The sequence below is a fragment of the Syngnathoides biaculeatus genome, chromosome 12, assembly GCF_019802595.1.
Source record: "Syngnathoides biaculeatus isolate LvHL_M chromosome 12, ASM1980259v1, whole genome shotgun sequence".
NCBI classification, from domain to species: Eukaryota; Metazoa; Chordata; class Actinopteri; order Syngnathiformes; family Syngnathidae; genus Syngnathoides; species Syngnathoides biaculeatus.
In genome coordinates this window covers 23,430,761-23,456,397 of record NC_084651.1, presented here as the reverse complement: position 1 = coordinate 23,456,397, position 25,637 = coordinate 23,430,761, and the positions used below count along the sequence as shown (strand labels likewise).

Here is a 25,637-nt window from a genome sequence, read left to right as displayed (position 1 = left end):
GGGTTTGTCAACCTTAGACTGTTTTTCTTTAGCATGTCCCTCAAATGATGTTTAAGATGTGACAACCACAGGTAAACCTCAGCACCGGGAAGGTCTGTATTGGCCTCCATGACCTGTGGCACAGAATTGGGAACGCCCTTCAAAATAGCTGCTCGGAATACTTGCGAATGCAAAGCGGAGACCGTAGGGACGTGTCCTGTTTTCAAAGTGTAATCAGTGAAGGCCCGGTCAACAAAAGCCGCGGCTTCCTCATCTGCTTTGGGAGCAAACACCAGATATGAAATGACACACTCAGGGAGGGGAAACAAAGCATTTAAAGTTGTAGACAGGGTTAAATAATTTTCTTGTGTAAGAGCCTGATGATCGGGGAGAGAAGAAAAACCTGAATTTTGCATCAGAGTATTGAACTGTGGAAGCGGATACGATTGTGCAAGGAGAACATGGATGTCACCTGCTGTTAACATTTGTCCCATAACCGCTCTCTGCGCTGCTCGAACCCAATTGACACCACCAGATTGGATAGGTGGAAGTTTCTGCATCAGCACACTCACATCAGTGGGAGAGAAAGGTTTGTAAAACATAGCAGTTACCAGTAGCCAGGTCAACTTTGGCTAACATGGGTGCCTGCAAGATTTGGGAATGAGTCACAGGCTGATGAGGAGGAAAAGCTCGACTTTCGGAAGTTTCTTTTGGGTCTTCAGGACCTCTGGTTCATTCAAGAACGAAGTCAGGGTGGGCACCTGAAAGATTCTGGACACGAGACTTTAATTCTACTATTTGTAAACCTGTTGGGATGTTTGGTTGGAAAGAATTCAATCCATTTTGACAAAGCATCCTCCATTTTGTTTTAAGTCGACCGCGACCCACCCCCCCTCCCTCTCTTTTTCTTTAATGCAGAGGGTGGACCTCCTCACACACTGACACGGCCAACAACTCAAAGAATTCAGCCTTAAAAATGAAAATGTATAAAAAAAAACAGGAATGAGAATATCAAACAAACAAGTCGTGCCGTCGCTGTTGACCTCGCACACACACACACACACACACATACACACGCGCACACGTTTGCTTCACCACGCTACAATCGTGTGTGTGCGTGCGCATGAGTCACTCACCCGGAGCCAGCAGATGCCGAAGGATGCCCCCCCCCCTTTTTTTTTAAATCTACCATTGGGTATCGTCATACGCATTTTAGGCGATTTTATTAAGGTCACTTTAATTTCTACAATTTATGTCATCTCTCAACTGGATTATTATTCTTATTGTTATATGTATATATATATAATATATATTATTATATACTAATGAAACAGTCCTTTAATTTCGAATGAGGAATTCTAGTCTCTAGGATTCTCCATAAAGAACGGGACAACCTCCCGGTCCAGAAAGTTTCTGACTGGCCACAGCCTACCGGTGTGTCTGGCAGTCACGGGATTTACAACCTTTTTGTGTTGGCACAACCTCCGAACACAGGGCCCTTCTAAACCCTTTTTAGAGTGGTATGCCCACACACTCTAAGGCTTTTCAGCCTCTACTCAGGACTATACCACCCAAACCCTACTGTTCAACCAGCCAGAAGCTATATTTTCACAATGTCACAATTTCAAACGTGACACAGACCTCAACCCCAGTTAACAGACAGAAGATCACTTTTGGATGATAAATGTCCTCTTACCTTATCAATTGTTGGCCGGCCCATGTTCTGTCTGTCAACCAACACTGAAATCACGTCGGGGTCACCAATTGTTGGAGGATGCTTTTTTCCTCTGCGTGTTTGTTTAATTTCAGGGAGTGAAAATGTTGGTTATCCAAATAAAGGCTGGAAGTGATGAACAGTTTCTTCGAAGTTTTTTACTGACAGAATATTCCGGGCACTTATGAGTTACAGACCACCTCCCCGGCTGATTCACCTCTGCGTCAGGGCTAACGGCGGGCCGGGCCTTGCTGCAATCCTGTGGCGATCCGCAAAGCAGGTGGTGATCCACAAGGCCGGCGGCGATCCACAAGGCCGTGTGGCGGCAATCCTTCCGAGGCTGCTGCGCTGAAGCCATCCGACGTGCACATCGAAACATTTAACACCCCTGACTTCTTTTGTTACGTTATGAGAGGATTACGTCCCCCGCCCCAACTATTGTTTTTTGTTGTATCTGTTGGATTAATTGGATATAAACTTATCTCATATTTGCTTTGTTGGTTTTAATGCTTCAATGCTTGTGTGATTTGATGCAATCGAGAGGCCCATTGGGTGCCATGGAAACTTTGCTAAGATGTACTTAAACAATGTGATGCAATCAAGTTTCATTGGGTGTCGTGGAAACACCAGACAGTGAAGCAGAAGACAACATTAAGACTGACGATCTCAAGAGGATGGTGAAGACATCACAAAGACTCAGATGGACTATGGACTATTTGCTTTGTTGTGATGCGAACCATGCTAAAGAATAAAAAAGTGGAGACGTGGAGATGTGATTAGAACGGATTGGAGATTGTGAAAGAGACACATCCCACGTTCTCCTCGTGAGCCAGAAGTTCCTCTTGTCTTCCTTCCTTGAAAATTGTACTTTAAATGTCATAGGCTGCTTAAACCTGACATTAAATTGATCCTTCGAGCTGGATCCCAAGATGCCTGAGGATTCCAGTGTGTGTGTTGAATACCAGAAAGACCGTGGCCACGGCAGGCTCCTTCTAACTTCTAAAGACCCTTTCCGGGACTGGTGTGCAGCGTGCCAGCTGGTATCCAACGGTTGACTGGATCTAGAGACGGACGGAAGACAACAGGGTGAGTCCAATTTTGTTTTAAAAAGAGTGAAACCGGTTCAAAGAGTAAATGACGGGGAGTCATTAAAGCATGTAAGGAGATACGACCAAGCCTTGTCGATACTAGTCAATGTCAAGCAGTTTAAGGTTGGAAAAACCCTGAGGGTGGCAGATCCCTGTCGCGCACTTAAATTCCGTGTGTAAATAGCTTTTGCTCCTAAAAATTCCCGAAACACCCCAAGGGTGGCGGAGCCCTGTTGCGCACTTAAATTCCATGTGTAAATAGCTTCGCAATAGATTCCATAAACACCCTTAATCCCGAGTGTGCAAGAGAACATTGTGTGAAAGAGGTATAGCCTCAGTTGTAAACTTAACACACCACTTGGGAAAATAAAGACAACAATTCTCCACTTGAAAGAGATATAGAACAAAGCCACTTAGAACTCCGTAGGAGTTGTTGAGTGGTTCAAATTGACTAAAATGGGGGAAAATATTGTGAGGAAAAACTTAGGGACACACTGCAGTGTAAAGATTAGAAATAAGTCTGAAAAATTAAATCCAACACAAAACTAATATTTATATAAATGGATATCCAACACATTTTCACTGGTCAGTTAAATAGCCAGAAAATAGCGACCTTGCAATATTATATGATAAAATAAGTAATAATAAAAAGTAGTAAAAAAGAGATATATAGAATATTGGATGAAAATAGCATGAGTCAGAAATGAGAAAATTCAGAGAAAGAAAATTAAATGTTTCATAGAAGAGATGATGACGAGACAGGACTGACATCAGGACAACAAAGGAAAGTTGAAAATTAAGAACAGAGAGGTGAGTGCACGCTCCTCTCGACCCCCAACTGCCTTTTTCACAATATGACATGACATCATAAAATAATGACCAACTGAGACAGACTGGATTTGGACAAAACTTTAAGGCCGACTCCACCTCAGGAAATACAAAATAAGACTACCTTGTGTGCCTGACCTTGACACTTTAATTCGCTAAGACCAGATGCAATAATATTCATCGTAATAGATATAAGTAATGCATTTCTTTTGTCTTCCTTCCTTGAAAAATGTACTTTAAATGTCATAGGCTGCTTAAACCTGACAGTATCTATATACACACCTGTGGATCAGCTGGTAAAGCGTTCGCCTCATAGTTCTGAAGTCCTGGGTCCAATCCTGGACCACACTGTGTGGAGTTTGCATGTTCTCCCTGTGCCTGCGTGGGTTTTCTCTGGGCACTCCGGTTTCCTCCCACATCCCCAAAACATGCAACATCAATTGGACACTCTAAATTAACCCTAGGTGTGATTGTGAGTGAAGCTGTTTGTCTCAATGTGCTCTGTGAATGGCTGGCAACCAGTTCAGGGTGTACCCTGCCTTTTGCCCGTTGACAGCTGGGATAGGCTCCAGCACTCGCTGCGACCCTCGTGAGGATAAGCGGCAAAGGACATGGATGGATGGATATATACACACCTACCTGTCATTTGGAACCCACAAAGATCTTGTCCTTTGCAACTGTGCAACCCATTTTTCACAGCAAACCAGGTCTTTTTTCAAAAGTATTAAGAGTAAATCCATCCTCTCGAGTGTTCGAATAATATCCAGCAATACAACGAGCCGGCATTTTGGCTAACACAAAGGAACAACGAGCTACCTTCCAGCAGGTAAAACTAGGATAAACAGACGAGCCAGTGTGAGTGTGGTGCTGTTGTTAATGTCACTCCCTGCTTCTTCTCAAAAACAAATCCCTCAACAGGATTTTCATGGCAGGAGTTACAAAAAGCAGTGTATGACAAAATCATGTTTTGCAGTGAAAAAAGGGATGGGTCAATTCCGGCTGCCTTTTTTTTCACTAATACAGTGAAGAAAATAAGTATTTGAACACCGTGCTATATTGCAAGTTCTCCCACATAGAAATCATGGAGGGGTCTGAAATTTTCCTCGTAGGTGCGTGTCCACTGTGAGAGAGATAATCTAAAAAGAAAAATCCAGAAATCGAGAGATAATCTAAAAAGAAAAATCCAGAAATCATAATGTATGATTTTTTTAATGATTTATTTGTGTGATACAGCTGCAAATAAGTATTTGAACACCTGTCTATCAGATAGAATTCTGGGTCTTTCAACAAGACAATGACCCAAAGCACAAAGCCAGGAAAACCAAGGAGTGGCTCTGTAAAAAGCAATCAAGGTTCTGGCGTGGCCTAGCCAGTCTCCAGACCTAAACCCAATAGAAAATATTTGGAGGGAGCCGAAACTCTGTGTTTCTCAGCGACAGCCCAGAAACCTGTGTGATATCGAGATCTGTGTGAAGAAGTGAGCCAAAAAACCTGGTGAATGACTACAGGAAACGTTTGACCTCTAATTGCAAACAAAGGCGACTGTACCAAATATTACCATTGGTTTTCTCAGATGTTCAAATACTTATTTGCAGCTGTATCACACAAATAAATGGTTAAAAAATACATTATGATTTCTGGATTTTTCTTTTTAGATTATCTCTCTCACAGTGGACATGCATCTAATGAAAATTTCAGACCCCTCTATGATTTCTAAGTGGGAGAACTTCCAATGTAGCAGGGTGTTCAAATACTTGTTTTCTTCACTGTACAATTGATACCTGTATTTGTAAATTTGGCAGGTCTGGATGGAAGTATTTTTCGTGAGAATAAAAAAAAATCTTTATTATTTTGGAAGTGAGCTCTTCACCTGTTCAGTTTGATCTTCCATCAAGTTTTAGAAAATATAGTCAATCTTACAATTACATTCACTTTATCCACTTGTAAATATATTAAAATCCAAAGGTTACATTTCTGGAATAAACACAAGCCCAATTTTTATTTTACATTGTGTGTATTCATTAAACATTATTGTACCATACATTATCTTGTTAACACTGTAAAGTCTGGGAAGTAAAAGCTGTATTAACATACTAACAGTGAACCACAAAACAATAGTATTGATTAAATGAGCCCCATACACATTATTCCAAGAGGTTCAAAAACGTTTATATGTTGCTTTATGTTTAGCAAGTTAATTCCTCATACTCAATAGCAATATTATTAAAATGATTACAATTCTATACAAAAACAGTTCACAAGAACGTATTGGGAAATTCTATCCTTTCAGACACCAATAAAATACAAAAGAGGCACTTAATAGCATTCCACGCCCTCGTATCCACATATAGTATAGAGTATGCAAAAAAAGTCAAACAGTTTAGCCCATGTGATCACATGTCACCTGAAACGTATGTTTTTACAATTTGATCAAGTGCACGGCTGTGGTACATCAGCCAGCAGGAAGAACATGAATTGGGAAGTCAAGTACAAACACGAGCATCTGACAAATTCTACATTATTTGAAAAGGCCTATCTGGGTGAGCATAAGACAACCTCATCCTGCGGTGTTCGATCTTATTTCTTTCTAAAAGGTGAACCCGTCAATCTTACGCAGAATACTGTATACAGGACATTTAGACACTCATCAGACGCTAAGATATAATTACAACTATTTTCACTGTGGTACAAGGCGTGCGAAACAAAAGCATTGTGTGTTTTTACTGCTTGTTCATTATAGAGTATTACAAAATTCACATTTAAGGGCTCATAGTTCACCATCGCAGTCAAGTTTGTTATTTAGCCTTGGTGAAAATGACCTACGTGTATATTCACTACAGAAATTGACAGGTTTTAACCCTAAATACGTGAATCCTAAAAAGTATAGCTTAAATACAGCCTTCTTGATAGTATATCCGCTATTTGAAGTAACCTTACAGCACTTTTAACAGGAATACACGTTATCCAAAATGTTGATTTTAATTTTTTTTTTAGCCAGTTAGTTGGGTACACGAGACTTTCCGGTACTCAAAGCCCATTGGTTTACCTCAACAGATGTGAATGTCAAACATTCTGCTCTTTGCTACTTTACAAATGGCCACACTGGAAATAAAAAGAAAACTGCAGTATCATGTGGAGAAAGTTCTGTTGAGAGTAGAAAACGTTGCAACAGTGTAAGAATGGTTGGATATTGTGCCTGCAACAGTTCTTATCGTTTACGCTCATCCTACGACTTTATTCTCTTGTAGTAATACTTTATTCTAACAAATCTGAATTTAAGTATTGCACGACATTATTTGCATAATTATTTTATCTTCAACGCAGCCTTAATATTACCTACCTCACACGAAAGACTTGATTTTAAAAGTACAATTGAAACTCCTCGAGTAGCAGACTAGACTTTTCTATTCAAGCAAAAAAGATACTGTATATATTATTTGACGAAACAGACAAAGTACTATTAAGAACATTTGTAATTAACATTTAGATGCACCTGTACAGGACACTTGACTATATGGGGGTTATAATTAAGGATCTATAAATAGTTTATGATTACAAATTCAATGGTAAACAATGTAATATAATTTATTATTTCATAAGGTTGATTATGTATAAAATTGTAATTCCAAACAAATTTACCTATCAACTTTTTTCAACCCTAAAAGCAATCGTAAATCCTGTAAACCTTGAGGTGAAAATTTGATTCTGGGGAGATCTTAAATTTTAGAACAATCAAGCTAGAACGTGAAGTTTTATGAGCGCCATAAAATACATTTGTCCATTTTTGTGTCATTGACCTGCAGTTATTTATTGCATTAATCTGTTTAGAATGAAAGTAGCGATGTGACTAAAAATGCATGGCCCATCTTAAAAGGGTATAAATCCCAATTTGTCTTAATCTGTTTTTACAAGTAAGTGGTGCAATGTCTTCACAAGTACCAAAATATACAAGTTTCATCTTGCACTATTTAATCCGGGTTCAGGGACAAAACCTGAGTTTTAAATTACCGGTACTCTAAAATATATATAGTAGAATTGCTAAAATATTGCTAAGTGTTCTTGGGCTCCTCATGTTTGTTGTTTTGCTGAGTTTTAAGAGTAATGAAATGCCGCTTCACACATTGTTATACAAAGTAGGTTTCGTCCAGGTTCATTCTGGTCCCTCCTGTGGCTCTGCATTCATGATTTGTTGAACCGTATGGACTGCAAGCACTTGCTTCAGAAGTGCTCCAAAACATCAGATAGCAAGTTGGCTCAAGCTCTAAATCACAAAAATATACAGGCATGTTTCATCTTGTGTTTAAATGTCCCTGAAAAAGTTCACATGGTTGGGGTATTCAGTCCATAACATTTTGTTTATCTTGTCCTGTCGTAGCTAATGTTCTTGAGCACATCTTAAACAAATCAACAGCAAATAGTGGAGGTTTATCATAAGCCCTTAGGATACAGTACTATAAGTAATAATGATGAATACAATAATTTACATGATCTCTTGAGTTTTATATTGAATAGTACAGGGTCCTAAAAAGATACTAAACAAGGATATTTTTCTTCACCCTAATGCCAGTACGTCTACTTTACTGAGTATCAATTACATGGCACGTTACAAAGTAACGGCCTCACTGTAATCGTTCCTCCCGAGCATCATAATAAGTGGCCCCTCCAGTCCATCTATGTTGTAGCCCAGTGGTGTGGTTTCATCCAGGCAATCTGCGGCCACATGGTGAAAAGACACAAGCGTCCCACTACATGCAGAAGCAGGGATGAAGTTCATCTCCTCCTTCCTCTGCAGTTCCGGTGTGGGAGCAGGTGCTCGGATACCACTGCTGCCAGCCCCTGCACCATCCCCGCTCCTCGGTTTGGATCTCTTTGACGGTGGACCCCAGAGGAAGGCGTGAACAGGCCTGTAGTGCTGGCGGGCATACCGCAGCAGCCGTCTACGGGCGGAGGGCCGACGGATGGTATACACAAAGTATTCCAGGATGCTGTGCTGCATGTTGGGAAGTGTGTTGTGGTGTAGCGACTCCTCCAAGAACAGGCGTACCAAAGGAGCTTTGAAGGCCTCGTAGCCGAGTTCACCCAGCGACTTCAGAATGCGGGTAATGCGCAGGTAGTTGTGCTGTGACCTTCGCAAAAGAGCGACACAAAGACTATTGCATAGGTACGTGAGTTTTCTTTCATGCATTACATGAATAACGGTGGCAATTCTGGATTTGTAGCACAGGGAATGCCCGACAAAACTGGCTAGGGGTGAAGGACATTATTTTTGGTGGGTATCTTTTTTCAAAACAGGGACAGAACTACAGGGAGTCCCCGGGTTAGAATGTTTCGACTTAACGCCCGCCCCCTCGTCAGCCATTTTGTCTAGCTAATGTTCATGGTGCTCGTCCGTGTTTGTGCGCCGGAAGTATCTTCCCATTTTTCGCCCTCCTTTTTGGATATTATGGTCCCCAAGAAGAAACATGCAATGCTTCTGCAGCCAAAAGAAAATCCATTACCATGGAAACAAGGCACAAAATCATAAAAAGATCGACGAAAGGAGACACACCGACGAACATGGGTAATGAGCTAGGCTTCAGTCGGTCGACCGTGGTGACAATTATTAAAGACAAAGCCCATATTTTAGTGCAGGTGAAGGGTTGCGTTCCTAAGTCGGATAAAGTGATCACAACGTTCTTTGGTACTTGTCGAGATGGAGAGGCTACTTATGTTATGGATTGAGGACCAGATTCCTTCGCAATAGCTAATCAGTCTTCCCCCTTCTTCTCCATCCATCTCAGCAGTAACGATAAGTACAGCATCTTATTTGTTGATTTCAATGGACTGTATTTTCCGCACTATGAGGCGCCCCGCATTATAAGGTGCATAGAATAGACGCCACAGTAGAGGCTGGGGTTAGGTTATGCATCCATTAGATGGAGCTGCAGTAAAGCCTCAATATTAATCCATATACAGTATGAAGCACACTGGATTATATGGCACACCGTTGGCTTTTGAGAAAATTAAAGCCTTCAGGAAGGGCATCCGGCGTAAAAATTGTGCCAAACATATATATGTGCGTTCATCTGAGATGACACACTGGCGACCCCGAAAGGGACAAGCCGAAAGAAACTTACTAGGTGCGCTTCACAGTGCGGAAAATATGGTATTTTTTTTTTTATACGACGTACATTCTGACTTGAATGGTGAAATCTGTCTTTCAACAAAATTCGAGTTACATTACCAGCATAGGAACGGAACTCGTTCATAACACGAGGACTCCCTGTATACTAGAAGTAGCAGGAGTAAGAAAAATAGTGGCAGCCATAATTGGGGGAAGGAAAAAAAAAACTAAACTCTATAAATACTGTACTTCACTTCCAAAAGTATTAGACCAGTGGCAGGGTCCAACATGATCAATGACATGAGCCCGCTATGGAACTATCGTTGGGTTTACATGGAGTCTTTTTATGCATTCCAATTGAAATCAATTCAAATAAAGATCTCTGGTCAACTGTTTTCATGTGATCTTTTTCCATTCCATTCCATTCCATAAATTGTCTGTAGGTATTAATGTGAGAAAGAATTGTCTGTCCTGCGATTGGCTGGCAACCAGTTCAGGGTGTACCCACCTATTGCCCAAAGTCAGCGTGAATAGAATCCAGCGCACTAAAACATCCATCCATCGATTTTCATAGAAGCTTACCCTCACGAGAGTCGCGGGAGTGCTGGAGCTTATCCGAGCTGTCAACGGTCAGGAGGTAGGGTACACCATGAACTGGTTGCCAGCCAATCGCAGGGCACATAGAGACAAACAGCCACACAATCACACCTAGGGGAAATTTAGTGTCCAATTAATTTTGGATGTTTTTGGGATGTGGGAGGAAACCGGAGTGCCCGGAGAAAACCCACGCAGGCTCAGGGAGAACATGCAAACTCCACACAGGTGGATCCAGGATTGAACTGGGACCTCAGAACTGTTAGGCCAACGCTTTCCCACTGAAAGTGCTGCCCACCAAAACAATCCTTGTATATATATATATATATTTTTTTTTTTTTTTTGCTATTTCATAGGCTTTAATTATGGATCCTATGGAGTCTGCAACATCCAACTGCTTCATGCTAGTGGACGGTGTTTCCACAAGGTATAGTTGCATATTACAGACACTTCCCAAAAGCGGCGTTAGATCCATCATGAAGGTGATGTTTTAATGTGAAATCATTTATATACTTACTCATTAAGATGATGGAAGCGCTCATCCCAGTTGGAAGAACGAGCAACATTTCCGCCCTTATCAAGTAGTTTGATGCCGTAAAAGTCTAACATCAGAGAATAAGCTGCCAAGAACCTCCGCTTGGCTTCCCGAGTGCTTTGGAATTCCTGAGGAAACAAAAATGACAGTTATAAATGGAGGACTAAATATTAACCCATTTAAACATATTAATATTCATGATTGTTACCATATCACTCACAGAGTGAGATACTTTGGAAAACCTTTGTTTCATATATAAAAAGCTGAATTCCTTGAACAATACAAAGCTGAAGCTATACTGCTCATACATGACGTGTTGTGTGTGCATGTGTGTGTCTTACTTTAATCTCATCCTGAGTCAATTCATGTGCGTAGAAGTTTAGCCCTTGTTCTCGTAATGGGAACAGCCTTCCACACAACAATTAAAAAAAAAAAAAAAGAACATTTGCTCATAAACAAAGAACAGTACAGAATTGGAGGATGACTGTCCTTCATTCAAACCTTTCTATGGAGTTAATCTCAATTGGTGCCACACAATTACCAACTGTAAAACATGAAGTGTGTCTTACCACTGAATGTAGGTGTGATTGTGCTCCAACTTGTCATAGTCACCTCTCCACCTTGTCAAAATCTCTTCTATATAAATACCTAAAAATAGACATTATAATCATATATATGCACATTATAATCAGACATAGACATTCAGCTGCATGCGTGGAATCACTTCACTTTCCAAATCACTCCCCACCTTAGGCCAAATAAAAAACAATGAAATCTGAACCAAAATTATCCCTGTTTATACAGTCAGTAGGTCTTGTATACATAGTGTATGTGTATATGTATGTCTATCTCACCATCAGGTACGAGTGGTATCATGTTAAGGTAGAAACGCAGGTTACGGTACTCGCTGGGTTGCCGGGACTTTTTGTAATTCTGCACACAGAACAAAAAAAAGTCAAAAAACTGAAGAGATTTAAAAAAAAAAAAAAGTTCCCTTCAAAAATGTACCGAACCGTGGCCCAAACCCCATGGTACGGACGATACCATGGTTTACTTCTGCTGCCTTCCCAAAAACACACACAGACTGTATATCTGTCCATCCATCCATCCATCCATAAATCCATCCATCCATCCATCTTATCCTCATCTATCTTCAGGCAGGAGGCGGGGTACACCATGAACTGGTTTCTAGCCAAATGCAGGGCATACAGAGACAAACAGCCATTCGTACTCACAATCACACATTCTTCTTTTCCTTTCAGTTTGTCCCATTGGAGGTCGCCAGAGTGTGTCATCTTTTTCCATCTAAACCTATCTCGTGCATCTTCCTCTCTAACACCCACTGTCTTCATGTCTTCCCTTACAACATGCATCAACCTTTTCTTTGGTCTTCCTCTGAATCTTTTGCCTGGCAGCTCCATCCTCAGTACCCTTCCACCAATATACTCACTCTCTCGCCTCTAGACATGTCCAACCATTGAAGTCTGCTGTCTCGAACCCTGTCTCCAAAACACCCAACTTTGGCAGTGCCTCTAATTAGCTAATTTCTAATCCTATCCAACCTGCTCATTCCTAGAGAGAACCTCAACATCTTAATTTCTGCTACCTCCAGTTCTGCTTCCTGTTGTGTCTTCAGTGCCACCGTCTGTAATCTGTACATCATGGCCAGCCTCACCACTGTTTTATAAACTTTACCTTTCATCCTAGCAGAGACTCTTCTGTCACATAACACACCAGACACCTTCCGCCAGCTGTTCCAACCTGCTTGGACCAATTTCTTCACTTTCTTACCACACTCAACATTGCTCTGGAATGTTGACCACAAGTATTTGAAGTCATCCACCCTCACTATGTCTTCTCCCTGGAGCCTCACTCTTCCCCCTCCACCCCTTTCATTCACACACATACATTCTGTTTTACTTCAGCTAACTTTACTTCCTCTCCTTTCCAGTGTATGCCTCCATATTTCTAATTGTTCCTCCACTTGATCCCTGCTTTCACAATGATATCACAATGACATCTGCAAACATCATGGTCCAAGGGAAATCCAGTCTAACCTCACCTGTCAGTCTATCCATGACCACAGCAGTCACTCACATTTGAAAAATGTACGGGTGTGGTCAGTCATCCCCGCAGATATAAAGTTACGAGTGTGATTAGGGATGGAATCTCAAGACCTTAAAATAACTTACTGAGTTGTTATACTCGAGTATGTACTTGTTACCTCATACCATAATCATAATTTATTGACACTGCACAAACTGAGACAGACATTTTTAAAGAGGTCAATAGACATTCAATTACAAAACTAAATATTCATATAATCAAATCATTTTATTTCATCGTAATGTATTGTTATCTCGTGTAATTTACGGCGCTATCTACTGTCAATCCATTTATGAAGGCTAGCAGTAGATTAGCTATATTTTTCTAAAGCATGTAGAGGTAGGGATGAGAATGCCAAATGAGAAGAAAGTCTGAAAAGTAGCCGGGGGTCTGGGGGCCGCAGGCCCTCAGCGGGGTGCAGGCGCAGCGCCTTGTTGGGGGCCCAGGGAGCGAACCCCCTGGAAGCTAGGCGATTTTAGCAATTTGTTAGCCCCAAAACGATTAATTTCAACACTGAATTTAATTATATTTGTGGAAAAAATTTCCCTTGTTTGGTGCTCTACAAGTACAGCAAAAATTGAAATATCAGTTTCATTTCTTCAATGCTTGAATTATTGTACTTCTTTCACCGTTTAATATGGATACACCATTATATATTTTTTTGATATGCAGTCAGTTATTCATAGAATTAGTATAGTGTAGAGATGAAGCACAAGTGTTTAGAACAATATGAATAAAAATGACCTTACCACTCGCTCGATCTTCATCCTTTTTTTCCCTAACACTTTCACCATCGTAAAACTTTGAACACACCGTCGCTCAGTTTGCGCTAAGTCCCAGGCGCCATTACTTGGCTAACAAGTTACACTGCGATTTCTGACAACCGAGAACACATGTACATGGCAATGGTGAAACTCGATTAACCACTAACACGATTGGATCGTTATACTGTATAACTCTGTTGTCCAATCGAGTAATCTGCCGCAAACAAGTTCTAATGTTTACGTCGCAAAATGCAACAATTTACACTACCGAGCAAGTTAGAACGGCATATGATAGTCGTGCTTTTGCTAGCACTAAGCTGAACTTGCAGCTCGGACCCCACCACCGAGAGGCAGGCGCACGATACCCCCCCACCCCTCTGAAATTTTCACAACGGATTTGCACTTATCTCGAGAATGGTCATTTGGGTGTGAAAAAGTCGGAAATCCACCGATCGGCGGAAAATTCTCATCCCTGTAGAGGGGAAAAGTTTTCAACTTCAAGATAACACGGTACCACGGGGGAAAATGACCGTTTGTATTTAGATATTTGGACAGACTAGTCTAACGTTAGAACTTAGATCAAGTCAAAGTAAATCACAATTTCCTAATTATTATAGTTAAATACTGTAACATTGCCAAGATCTACTTTCCAAGCAGCCAGGCACTCGCAATCGACCGACGGATCGGGGGGGCGGGGAGGTGCACGGGCGCCTTGCCGCGACTGCCGTAAATAGGAGGCTGGTTTGCTAGAACGCGCCTTTATGTGCGTGCGCTCGATGTATTGGCCACACCTGAATCAACTGACGAGGTGGAGGACAGTCGTGCGTGGTTTTTTTTTTTTTGGCACGCCGTCACATGATCAACCAAAACAGACTCGCGATCGACGAATTGAGCACCCCTGGTGTAACTGAATTTCTTTAGACATGGCTCATTATGTTGATGACTTTCGACATAAATGCGCTCACAGTACATGAAGGATCTCGGAACATGTGCTTTTGGCATCACTTCCGAACACGCTCAGTACGGTTAGCTTGCATTTCCTGTTTCAGGGTGAATACTGATAGTTTAGTTTTGGTACCAACGTTTATGAAATAAACATGTAAATTAATGTCAAGACTACACAAAATAAGCGACGTCTTTCAATATCCATTTTTTCTACTCGAAACAAATTTTATGCGGGATTTTTCATGCTCGACTGTGTAAATTTGCGAGTGCAATGGCGCACGGGTGTGATCGCACCCATCAAATGTGAGTGACTGCCACAGCAACAAGGAAGGGGCTCAGAGCTGATCTGTGATGCAGTCCCATCTCCACCTTGAATTCTTCTGTCACACCTGCGGCACACCTCATCACTGTTTTGCTGCCCTCATACATGTCCTATATTATTCTGACATATTTCTCTGCCACACCAGACTTACGCATGGAGTATCAGAGTTCCTCTCTTGGTACGCCGTCACAGGCTTTCTCTTGATCCACAAAAACACAATGTAGCTCCTTCTGAACTTCTCTGTACTTTTCCACTAGCATCCTCAAGGGAAATAATGCATCGGTGGTACTTTCTCTAGGCATGAAACCATACTGCTGCTCGCAGATACTTACTTCTGTCCCGAGTCTATCCTCCACTACTCTTTCCTATAACTTCATTGTGTGGCTCACAAACTTTTTTCCTCTATAATTCCCCCAGTTTTGCACATTGCCTTTGTTGTTAAAAAACGTGGACGAACACACTTTTCCTCTATTCTTAGGCATCTTCTGACCTGCTATTATTCTGTTGAATAAATTGGTCAAAAACTCCACAGTCACCTCTCCAAATTGCTTCAGGACCAGGACCAACTGCTTCTCCATTTTTCATCTTTTTTAGTGCCTTTCTAACTTTCCCCTTACTAATAATGGCCACTTCCTTGTCCTTCACACTTGCCTCTTCTTCTCTTCCTTTTCTCTCATTTTCTTCATTTATCAACTTCTCAAAGTATTTTTTCCATCTGTGTAGCACACAATTGGCACCAGTCAACACATTTCCATTGTGATCCTTAATCACCTTAATCACCCGTACCTGCCACACCCTTCCCATCTCTATCCCTCTGTCTGGCCAACCCGTAGAAATCCTTTTCTCCTTCTTTCATGTCCTACCTGGTGTACATGTCGTCATAATGCGTCTTGTTTAGCCTTCGCCACCTCTAGCTTTGCCCTTCATCGCATCTCAATGTATTCCTTTCGCCTCTCCAAAGTCCTCTCAGTGACCCACTTCTTCGCTAATCTCTTTCTTTGTATGACTTCCTGCATTTTGGGGTTCCACCACCAAGTCTCCTTCTCCCATTTCCTACCAGAAGACTCACCAAGTAGTCTCCTGCCTGTCTCTCTGATCACCTTGCCTGTAGTAGTGCAGTCTTCTGGGAGCTCTTCATGTTCATCAATAGCCTGTCTCACCTCTTTCCGAAAGGCCACACAACATTCTTCCTTTCTCAACTTCCACCACCTGATTCTCTGCTCTACCTTTGTCTTCTTAATCTTCCTACCCACCACTGGAGTCATCCTACACATCACCATCCTATGCTGTCGAGCTACACTCTCCCCTACCACTATCTTACAGTCAGTAACCTCCTTCAGATTACATCATCTGCACAAAATATAATCCATCAGGGTGCTTCTTCCTCCACTCTTGTAGGTCAATCTATGTTCCTGCCTCTTCTTGAAAAAAGTGTTCACGACTGCTATTTCCATCCTTTTTCCAAAGTTCACCAACATCAGTCCCTCAACATTCCTTTCCTGGATGCTCTACTTACCTATCACTTCTTCATCGTCCCTGTTTCCTTCACCAACATGTCCATTACAATTTGCACCAATCATAACTCTCTTTCTGTCTGGGATGCTCAGAACGACTTCAATTCCTTCCAGAATTTCTCTTTCATCTCTGGGTCACATCCTCCCTATGGGGCATAGCTACTAATCACATTATACATAACACCCTCAATTTTGAGTTTCAGCCTCTTCACTCGATATGATATTCTTTTCACGTCCAAGACATTCTTAGCCAGCTCTTCCTTTAAAAGAACCCCTTCTCCATGGTAAAATAATTTAAACCCTGTTCCTAATCTTCTAGCCTTACTTAATGTAGTTCCTCCCAGAATTTCTTTTTACCTCCAAGACATTCTGATCCAGCTCTTCCTTTATAATAACCCTTACTCCATTTATCTTCCCATCTACTCCATCGTAAAAGAATTTAAAAACCCTAAACTTCTAACCTAACTACCTTTCCACCTGCTCTCTTGGATGCACAATATAGCAACCTTTCTCCTAATCATCATGTCAACCAAATCCTGAACTTTTCCTGTCATAGTCCCAACATTCAAATCACTCTGTACATTCCTCTTCTTCTGCCGACAAATCCGCTTTCATCCTCTTCTTTGTCTTTAACCCACAGTACCTGAATTTCCACTGACGACCGATCCAGTTTTGTATTCTTTAGATTAATACAATACTCATGGCTCAAATCTGTTTGGCACAGTTTTATGCTGGATGCCCTTCCTGACGCAACCCACTTCTTTTATCCGGCCTTGGAACTGGCCTCCAGATCGCACTAGCTTGTGCCCCATAGAGCTGCATTCTCTCAATCATACCTATGGGCACCTGGGCAACTAAGTGTCTCCAATTAATGCATGTTTTTTGGGATGTGGGAGGAAACTGGAGAAAACCCATGCAGGCACAGGAAAAAACCTCACAGGTGGGGCTGGGATTTGAACACCGGTTCTCTGTACTGTTAGGCAGACACGGTGGTACAGCTGGAAAGTGTTGGCCGCACAGCTCTAAGGATCTGGGTTCAATCCCGGCCCTCCTTGTGTGGAGTTTGCATGTTCTTCCCCTGCCTGTGCGGGTTTTCTCCAGGCACTCCGGTTTCCTCCCACATCTCAAAAACATGCAAGATTAAAGGGCTACTGGCACGTAAAGCGTGATTTTTATTTTTCATGTTTTTAATGAAAAAAAGGCAGCCGGAATGAACCCATTCATTTTTTCACCACACGTCGTAATGCTGTTGTATATGGATTTTTGTATCTCCCGCAATGAAAATCGTCTCAAGGCATTTGTTTTGGAGAAGAAGCAGGAAGTGACGTTTTTTTTCAAGAGGCCCACACTGGCGGTTTTGTGTGTTTATAGCGGTTTTACTGCCGCGAAAGTAGCTGTTTTTTCCTGCGTGCTAGCCAAAATGCGGTCTCCTTGTATTGCTGGATATTGCTCAAAGATTCGGGAAGATGGATTCACTCTTCACACTTTTGCAAAAGAACCGGTTCGTCGTGAAAAATGGATTGTACAGGTGCAAAGGACGAGAGCTTTGTGGGTTCCAAATGACTGGTAGGTGTGTATTATGCTGCACAGAAATGGAATAAGTTGGCATAAGAGGTGAGGTCAGCCCCAAGTGTGAATGTTTTTAAATCCAGGTTGAAAACTCTTCTTTTTTCTCATGCTTTTGAGAATATATCTCTACTTTTTGATCATATTACTTTCACTGTATGTGGTTTTGTCTTGTTTTACTATTTTGTTTGTCATTTTTATTGTTTTTATGTGATTTTAAACGTTTTATCTCTTTGTTTTCAAATGCCTTTAATCATGTAAAGCACATTGAGTTACCTTGTGTATGAATTGCGCTATACAAATAAATTTGCTTTGCTTTGCTATAGAACTATTAAAAAAAAAAATAATAGTTGGGGGAGGACGTAATCCTTCTTTCAGCGAGCAACATGACAGTATGTAGCGTATTCAACCGCAAGCGTACGCTACATACTGTCATACATAGTGTTGGGGAAGTGATCCACATATCATCTAAATATGGCTCGAAACGACAGGGTAATATTGTCTCTCGATTGTGAGATGATCTGTTCTTCGAAAAGAGCTTCCGTGTCAGAAGGGGCGTGGGAAAAATTAGAAAATCTCGTGTTGTTTGTCTCCCATACCTAGTGGCACAGTGTCTTCTCAATGGCGACTGTCCCAGTGTGACAGCTGTAAATGACGTAGCAGGCAATACTGCTACCACTTGGGTGTCGAGTGAGACTTCCGCAACTTGAGCATGAATGACACGCTCTTCGCTCATATTTATTTTTTCATATAGATATTGAAGTGAATAATATATGTAATTTTCCCATCTATTTTACAGTGTATATAGGGATGTCAGTGGCACCTTAATTGGACACGCTAAATTGCCCCTAGGTGTGATTGTGAGTGCAACTGTGTGTCTCTATGTGCCCTGCGATCGGCTGGCGACCAGTTCAGGGTGTACCTCGCCTCCTACCCTTTGACAGCTGGGATAAGCTCCAGTACTCCTGAGGATAAGGAGCAAAAAAAAAATGGATGGAGATTTTATATATATATATATATATATATATATATATATATATATATATATATATATACACACACAAACACACGTACACACTTATGGGGTTACATTCCTTACATCCCTACAAATAATGAAAATCTGTGAATAATGGATGCAGTATGAATAGACTGATTACGCTGTCAGCATGTGTTTTACCACTTATGTAAGCTATCATATGATGGCGGTCACAAAGCAGTGAGGACAATTGCATTTCACATCTGTAAGGAGAAGATTACATTGGCTTGTGTGTAGGCAGGTCATTTGAGACAATGTTGTTCACCTCACATTGAAATTAATTATCATACCACAGCATACAGAATAGCATAACTAGTTAATATTAAAACAAAAGAATGCATCAGGAAATCATTTACACATAGAATGCACTTAAAATGAGATTTACCTCCTCCTAGCATTCTTTTTTTTGTTTTCTTGTTTGCTAATTATGCTATTCTGTTTGCTGTGGTATGATCATTTTAGTTTCACTGTGACACTGTGAGTGTGAGCAATATCTTGAGTAATGAGTATCTTACACAGGCAGTAAGTGGGGCAATGTGAGCTTCTTCAGCTTACAGATGTGCTATGCAATTTTTCCTCACTACCTCGATAGCACTATCATTCTGTAGCTTACAAACGTGCTAAAACACTTGCTGGCATGCATGCTAACAATGTAACCTGTCAGTTTAAGTGCACAAACAAAACAAAACAACATATTCTTATTGCTGTTTGTTTGCGTCTGCATTTACCGGATAGCAGTGGCGGTATTTGTACAAGTCTCTGGCAGCGTAAAAACTCCTCTTCATCTTTGGAAGAAACTCTGGAGAGTCAGTCAGCTGTAGGAGGATTAAAAAGAGAAATAAAATAGAATTGTCCAAAATTTGATAATCCACTTTCTGGACAAATGAATGAATGAAATTTTCACGATCACTAATCTAGATACATTTCCGGGCAATCACAGAGGATTGCGGTGTTCCTATTTCCTCAATCAAACATGGCAGAAATGTGTGTGGCAGCCACTCAGTCAACATATTACTGCTTCACTTCTATTTGCAAGTTATGGAACTTAACAAACCATGCCTCTTCAACTAGTGTGCTCCACAGTGAGACATCTGACTCAGCCTTCCTCCCATGCAGGAACCCGCAGCACCTTTTTTCCACAATTTGGGCACTGTAAGTTTATGGGTTGGGGAATCTGTCAAAAACCGAGTTTCTTCAAAAAGGTCCACCATAAAGTCCAAGCGTCAGTAAAATTTTTCATTCAGTTATGCCAACACACGTACGTGTTGCTACATCTGTGCTAATGCTATGTAGCATTAGCTGTTCACCCAACGGACACAAGCAAAGTGGCTATCACTCATGTCATCTGTCATACTGTTTTACCCCTCTTTGGACCAAATACAATTTTGCAGAGAAAAATGTGATACTTTCAGAAAATGATACTTTGGACTTAAGATTTTTGATTATATTAAACCTGTTGCAAATTTGCAACCCCCGCTCGGAAAGGGTTTTAAATATGACCATGGGAATATTTGTGAGCAGAAGACATTTGAGTTGAGTATTCAATCCTGCTAATTTTTAGATCATTAAATGTTATGTTCAAAGTGTTTTATGTCAACCCCTCCTGGAATCCATCACCTTACCATGGTGGAGGGGTTTGTGTGTCCCAATGATCCTAGAAGCTAAGTTGAATGGGACTTCATGCCTCTGGTAGTGTCACCCATGACAAACAGGTCCTACTATATGAGCAACTAAACGGGATACACCAGGGGTGGGGGACATTTTCAACTGAGAGAGCCATAAATGCCAAATATTTTAAAATGTAATTTCAAAAGAGCCATACAATATTTTAAAAACTAAATACAAGGTTTGCAAATTTGCAAATTTATGTAAGACCAACACTTTTAGAGTACAATAAGTCTCTGAATTCTTTTAAATAACATTGTTACGCTGTTGCTAACCAAGTACTTCTTACCATTACGATTATACACACAATTGTCTCTCTCCACAAAGACTGTCCATTCTTGTTAAAACCTTCGGTAGTCATGTTTTTTTCTTTGAACGACTTCTGTCAAATAAAAAGGATTTCCATTATTTGTTGCTCCAACCGATCGACGTTTGACCCTTCTGCACCTCCACACATCGACTTCCACGGCAAACTTCGGCAAGCCCACTAGGACAAACTCTCTCTGCGTCATTTGCATTGTATGAATGACAGAAATCACATGTACAGTATGTTGTTATGAGGGCTCTGCGAGCCATATGGAACCATCAAAAGAGCCAGGTATGGCTCGCGAGCCACAGGTTCCCAACGATCCCCAGCAACAGAAGCTGATTCTACGGACGTGAAACGTTGCCTCTCTGGCAGGAAAGGAGCCCGAGATGGTCTGTCAGGTCAAAAGTTCCGACTAGCTATAGTCCATACACTGGTTCGGCTCTGGTACCAGTCCCCTTGAGAGGGGTTGGACTCTCTTGCACTCTGGAGTTTCCCACGGTGAGAAACGCTACGCAGGTCTGGGTATGTTGGGGTTAACCCTGGTGGTTGAGAGGGGAGCCTCTCTCCGCCTTAGGGTAGGGGGGGACATTTGTTTGTGCCTATGTACCAAATGACAGTTCAGAGTACCCTCCTTTTTTGGAGTCCTCGGTGGAGGACTACCACCAAGGACTCCATTGTTCTTCTGGGAGACGTCAATGCTCATGTGGGCAATGACAGTGAGATCCCCTGTGAGAAGGAATTTCAACTCCCACCCCTGAAAGAACTTTGCTCATGTTCTGGAGGATGCAGGGGACATTGAGTCTGAGTGGACCATATTCTGTGCCTCTGTTGCTGAGGTGGCTGACCGGAGGCCGTAAGGTGGTCAGTGACTGTTATGGCAGCAATCCCTGAACCCGTTGGTGGATACCAACGGTGAGGGATGCTGTCAAGCTGAAGAAAGAGTCCTATTGGGCCTTTTTGGGTTCCAGCTGGCCAAAGGGACTGCAGCTTTCGTCATTGCTGAAGCGAAAACTCAGGCAAGGGAGGAATTTGGTGAGCCCATGGATAAAGAATTCCAAATGGCTTTGTGAGGAAATTCTGGTACACCATCCGGTATTCTCAGGAGAGGAAAGCAGTGCACCATCAACACTGTGATAGCTGGGTGGGGCGCTGCTGACATCTACTCGGGACCTTGTGAGTGGGTGGAGAGAATACTTCAAAGACCTCAATTCCACTGCCACGTTTTCTTGATTGTATGGAGTGGACAGATATCTTTATGCAGCTAACGACCTCACACAGATTCAGGATAATACATGGAGTGGAGGTGGACTTTTAAAGGTGGACTAACAGGTCTTTGAGGGTGAGAATTCTATCTGATAGACAGGTGTTCAAATACTTATTTTCAGCTGTATCACACAAATAAATCATTAAAAAAAATCATACATTGTGATTTCTGGGTTTTTCTTTATAGATTATCTCTCTCACAGTGGACATGCACCTATGATGAAAATTTCAGAACCCTCCGTGATTTCTAAGTGGGAGAACTTGCAATATAGCAGGGTGTTCAAATGGTCATTTTCTTCACTGTATATGAAAGCAACATAAATGAAAATACCTTTAACAAAGCATTGTTTGGAAATTGAAGAAAGCTGTCGTTTTTTTTCCCTTAAAAATGTCATTTTGGAACTGCCACTTTAGTAAATTCCCTTGTACACACAGACGATGTAATGTCTCCAATTGTTTTTTTCTCCCCAAAAAGTGGTCATTTTGGAGATGGGGGGGAATTCTTCCGAGAGCAACAATATATACAATATAACGGATTACCACCACTTTATAGCACTGTACATTCATTTTTCCCAACCAGCTATGGAGTGAAGTTGGTCTCTACTTCTACCTTTGACATCACACCAACATATGGGGTGGGGGTGGATTTTGGTGATTAAAAAAAAAAAAATGGTGTTCAAAAGGCAATTACTTATTTACCAACTGATCCAAAATGGATTGGTATTATCGGAAAAAACTTCCATTTCAATTTTCTTCACCAAAAAATCATGAAATCAACTTGTAAGAGGAGTATGGATTAATAATACCCCATACTTTCTTAAAAGCATCATTGTTATCCCAAAGGACAAGAAGTTATTTATTATGGGTCTTACATACCTGCAAAAACACTCAGTCATGACTGTAAACTAGTTCACTGTATTCTTTAATATTTGGCTACAATTGTTGTATTGTATCATTTACTATGTTCACCTTTTTCATTTTCTTTAATTTACTTATTCCATACAACAGCTTCATAAAATATTGAACTATGTTGTTGCTGCTTTAGCTTTCAGTACACCTTTAGAGGCTTTTAAGATGGCAGTTCAAAGAGTTAAATGATAAATAAAAATATTTATTGGCGACCCCGAAAGGGACAAGCCGAAAGATACTTACTTACTATAATCAAGATTGTACTATCTGATTTCTTTCCAGCTCACACAGTCCTTGTTTCTAATTAAATGTCAACCAGCTGCAATAAAAAGCAATTCATTTAACATTTGACTATCACCGAGCAAAATTTCTGCGCTGACTTGTAATTAAAACGCAAGCAGGCCAAACATTATAAATAATTTTTTCTGACCTCTTGTGTTATGGTGTACACTACCTCTTTCCCGACCAGTCACACCATTTTAAAACACTCGCACTGTACAGTGTGATGATAACAAAGAGAGCTGTATCTACACATGTACTTTTATTAAGATAGAAACATATTTGCTTTTCAAGACAGTCCAAGAGACATCGTGTTTGCAGTGTGTGGTGGTCATTCATAATGATGCCAGATACCCGTTTCAAATTAACGTTACACTCTGTCGTGTAAGCAGTTGAGGTACCCAAATATTAGACACAATTACAGCATATGATACAGTAAAGTTCTACACCACCAACACCTCAGTGTCTGTCACTCAAAAAGGAGCATTAATATAATTGCAAAAGAAGCATACATATATGGTACAAAAACACAGATATGGAATGTAATGTGAAAAATATGCGATTTTTAATTCATTGTGTCATGTGTGCCTGTCGTGTTTGGTTTCATGTTCAGTATAAGGAAGTGATGCTCTGTGATACTTAGTGTCACGTGAAACGAATGTTTAATGTAGGAAGTTAAGTATTGGTGTCAATAAAGAAATGTTTGAATTTTTATTATTTTGTATACTAAGTATCATTGAAGTGAAAGATTATTTCCCAGTTATTCTTTGTCTCGGTGAGCCGCCGACCATCACCTAGCTACACTTAGCCGTGCCGTGCGTGCGTACCTTCGAGGGCGAGTCTCCATTGTTTCCGGCGGGCCACTCGTTCTCCACCGGGCTCACGCTCTCGGAGATGCCGTTGTCTTCTTCTGCAGCCAGCTGCTCGCTCTCCGAGTCCGACCCCCACGTCGAGTCGCATTCCTCCACGGTGCTCGGCTCCTTGAGTCGCCAGTTGCCCAACAAATTTCCCATTTAAGATCACGCCGCGCTGGCGCCGGCTCCCTCTGGGGGCTCTCCTCTCCAAGTAGTATTACATTTTCAAGATGATAATGGGGGAATGTGACATTTGTTTGCAGCTACCAAGGGACGCCGACTTGACAGCGCTGAAAATAACAGGAACAAAAGGTTTCAAGGCTAGCAACGAGGATGCGTGTTGATCCGTGAGGGTTGGTTGTAGTGCTTCGTTGCCCAATCGGAAAACGACTCGACGATCTACAATAAATTAAATGATTCTTCAGGATGTGTCACTAGTTACTACAGCATTAAACATATAAAATGACTTAGTACTTCTTTGCGGGGATTCTCTGTAGTTTTGGTAAACAGTATTTTAATTTGTTTTGCGCAAGCCACACCAATTAAAAATATTTCAGATAGTTTGTTGTGTATTGAAATACTTAATACTGTGACTCGTGTAGAGTACAGGGTCAGGCAAAATGAGCTGACGTATTTGTAGGTTAAATAAAAGGCAATGTGTCAGATCATTTTGCCTGACCCTCTACAATCGACACATTAAAAAGCAGTTTAGGTACAAGTGCAAAAACTCAAGTATATTTTAAAAAAACTGACATACAGTTAACAACGTTTGTTTCAAGTATTCTAAGATTAAATAATGCTGAACGGTAGTTAACGTGATTAATATTGTGTGTTTTTGTTTTGTTTTGCCCTCCTTCAAGACCATGATCCGATATCTAATCTAGTTCCCTGTAAAAGGTTCATCGAGGTTCAAAGGTTCGATCATCATCCAACCTGCTTCTCCTGCTGTGTGCCATGAATCAGTCTCTGGATACAGTAACAGCACCATCTAGACCGCAGCTGCATCACATGACTGTACATTCACCAGACCTAAACCATATTGTGAATCTGTGGTCAAGAGGAGATTCAGAGACATGACACTTTTTAATCACTACTGCAATCTTTTCCCTGTTTTTGTACTCTGCCTTGTGAGCCAACAGTATTGTGCTGTTTAAAAGTTGAAATGTTATAGTATAAAACCATTTCTTTAAGCTAAATTTGCCTTAATCTATTATTATAGAATTTTTTTTAATTTTAAATCTTATTTTTTGTGTTTTAGATTAA

At 41.1% G+C, this 25,637-nt stretch overlaps 1 protein-coding gene across 4 annotated transcripts; it reads right to left on the bottom strand.

Moving 5' to 3' along the window:
- Window positions 1-1,926: 1,926 nt before the first annotated feature.
- On the bottom strand, window positions 1,927-25,502 carry LOC133510270 (opioid growth factor receptor-like protein 1). 4 transcript variants are annotated; one of them, XM_061838123.1, is made up of 8 exons: window positions 25,308-25,502; window positions 24,348-24,664; window positions 19,823-19,909; window positions 11,696-11,774; window positions 11,411-11,489; window positions 11,183-11,249; window positions 10,824-10,969; window positions 5,533-8,735 (listed from the first exon to the last, which is right to left on the bottom strand). In XM_061838123.1, exons 2-8 carry the CDS (start codon window positions 24,531-24,533, stop codon window positions 8,213-8,215), a joined length of 1,167 nt encoding a protein of 388 aa, XP_061694107.1. In that variant the 5' UTR covers window positions 24,534-24,664; window positions 25,308-25,502; the 3' UTR covers window positions 5,533-8,212. The 4 variants fall into 4 exon arrangements, with proteins under 4 accessions (XP_061694109.1, XP_061694108.1, XP_061694107.1 ...); XM_061838125.1 differs by lacking the exons at window positions 5,533-8,735; window positions 25,308-25,502 and adding an exon at window positions 1,927-2,754 and having other exon boundaries at window positions 24,348-24,766; XM_061838122.1 differs by lacking the exon at window positions 25,308-25,502 and having other exon boundaries at window positions 24,348-24,751.
- Between the last annotated feature and the right edge of the window lie 135 nt (window positions 25,503-25,637).

Excerpts from the sequence above, each read along its gene's own strand:
- LOC133510270 (XM_061838123.1), bottom strand. The coding sequence starts at position 24,533 with ATGGGAAATTTGTTGGGCAACTGGCGACTCAAGGAGCCGAGCACCGTG. Across the intron at positions 19,910-24,347 it reads ATGGAGACTCGCCCTCGAAG|CTGACTGACTCTCCAGAGTT; the intron begins GTACGCACGCAC and ends ATCCTCCTACAG. Across the intron at positions 10,970-11,182 it reads TGACTCAGGATGAGATTAAA|GAATTCCAAAGCACTCGGGA; the intron begins GTAAGACACACA and ends TTGTTTCCTCAG.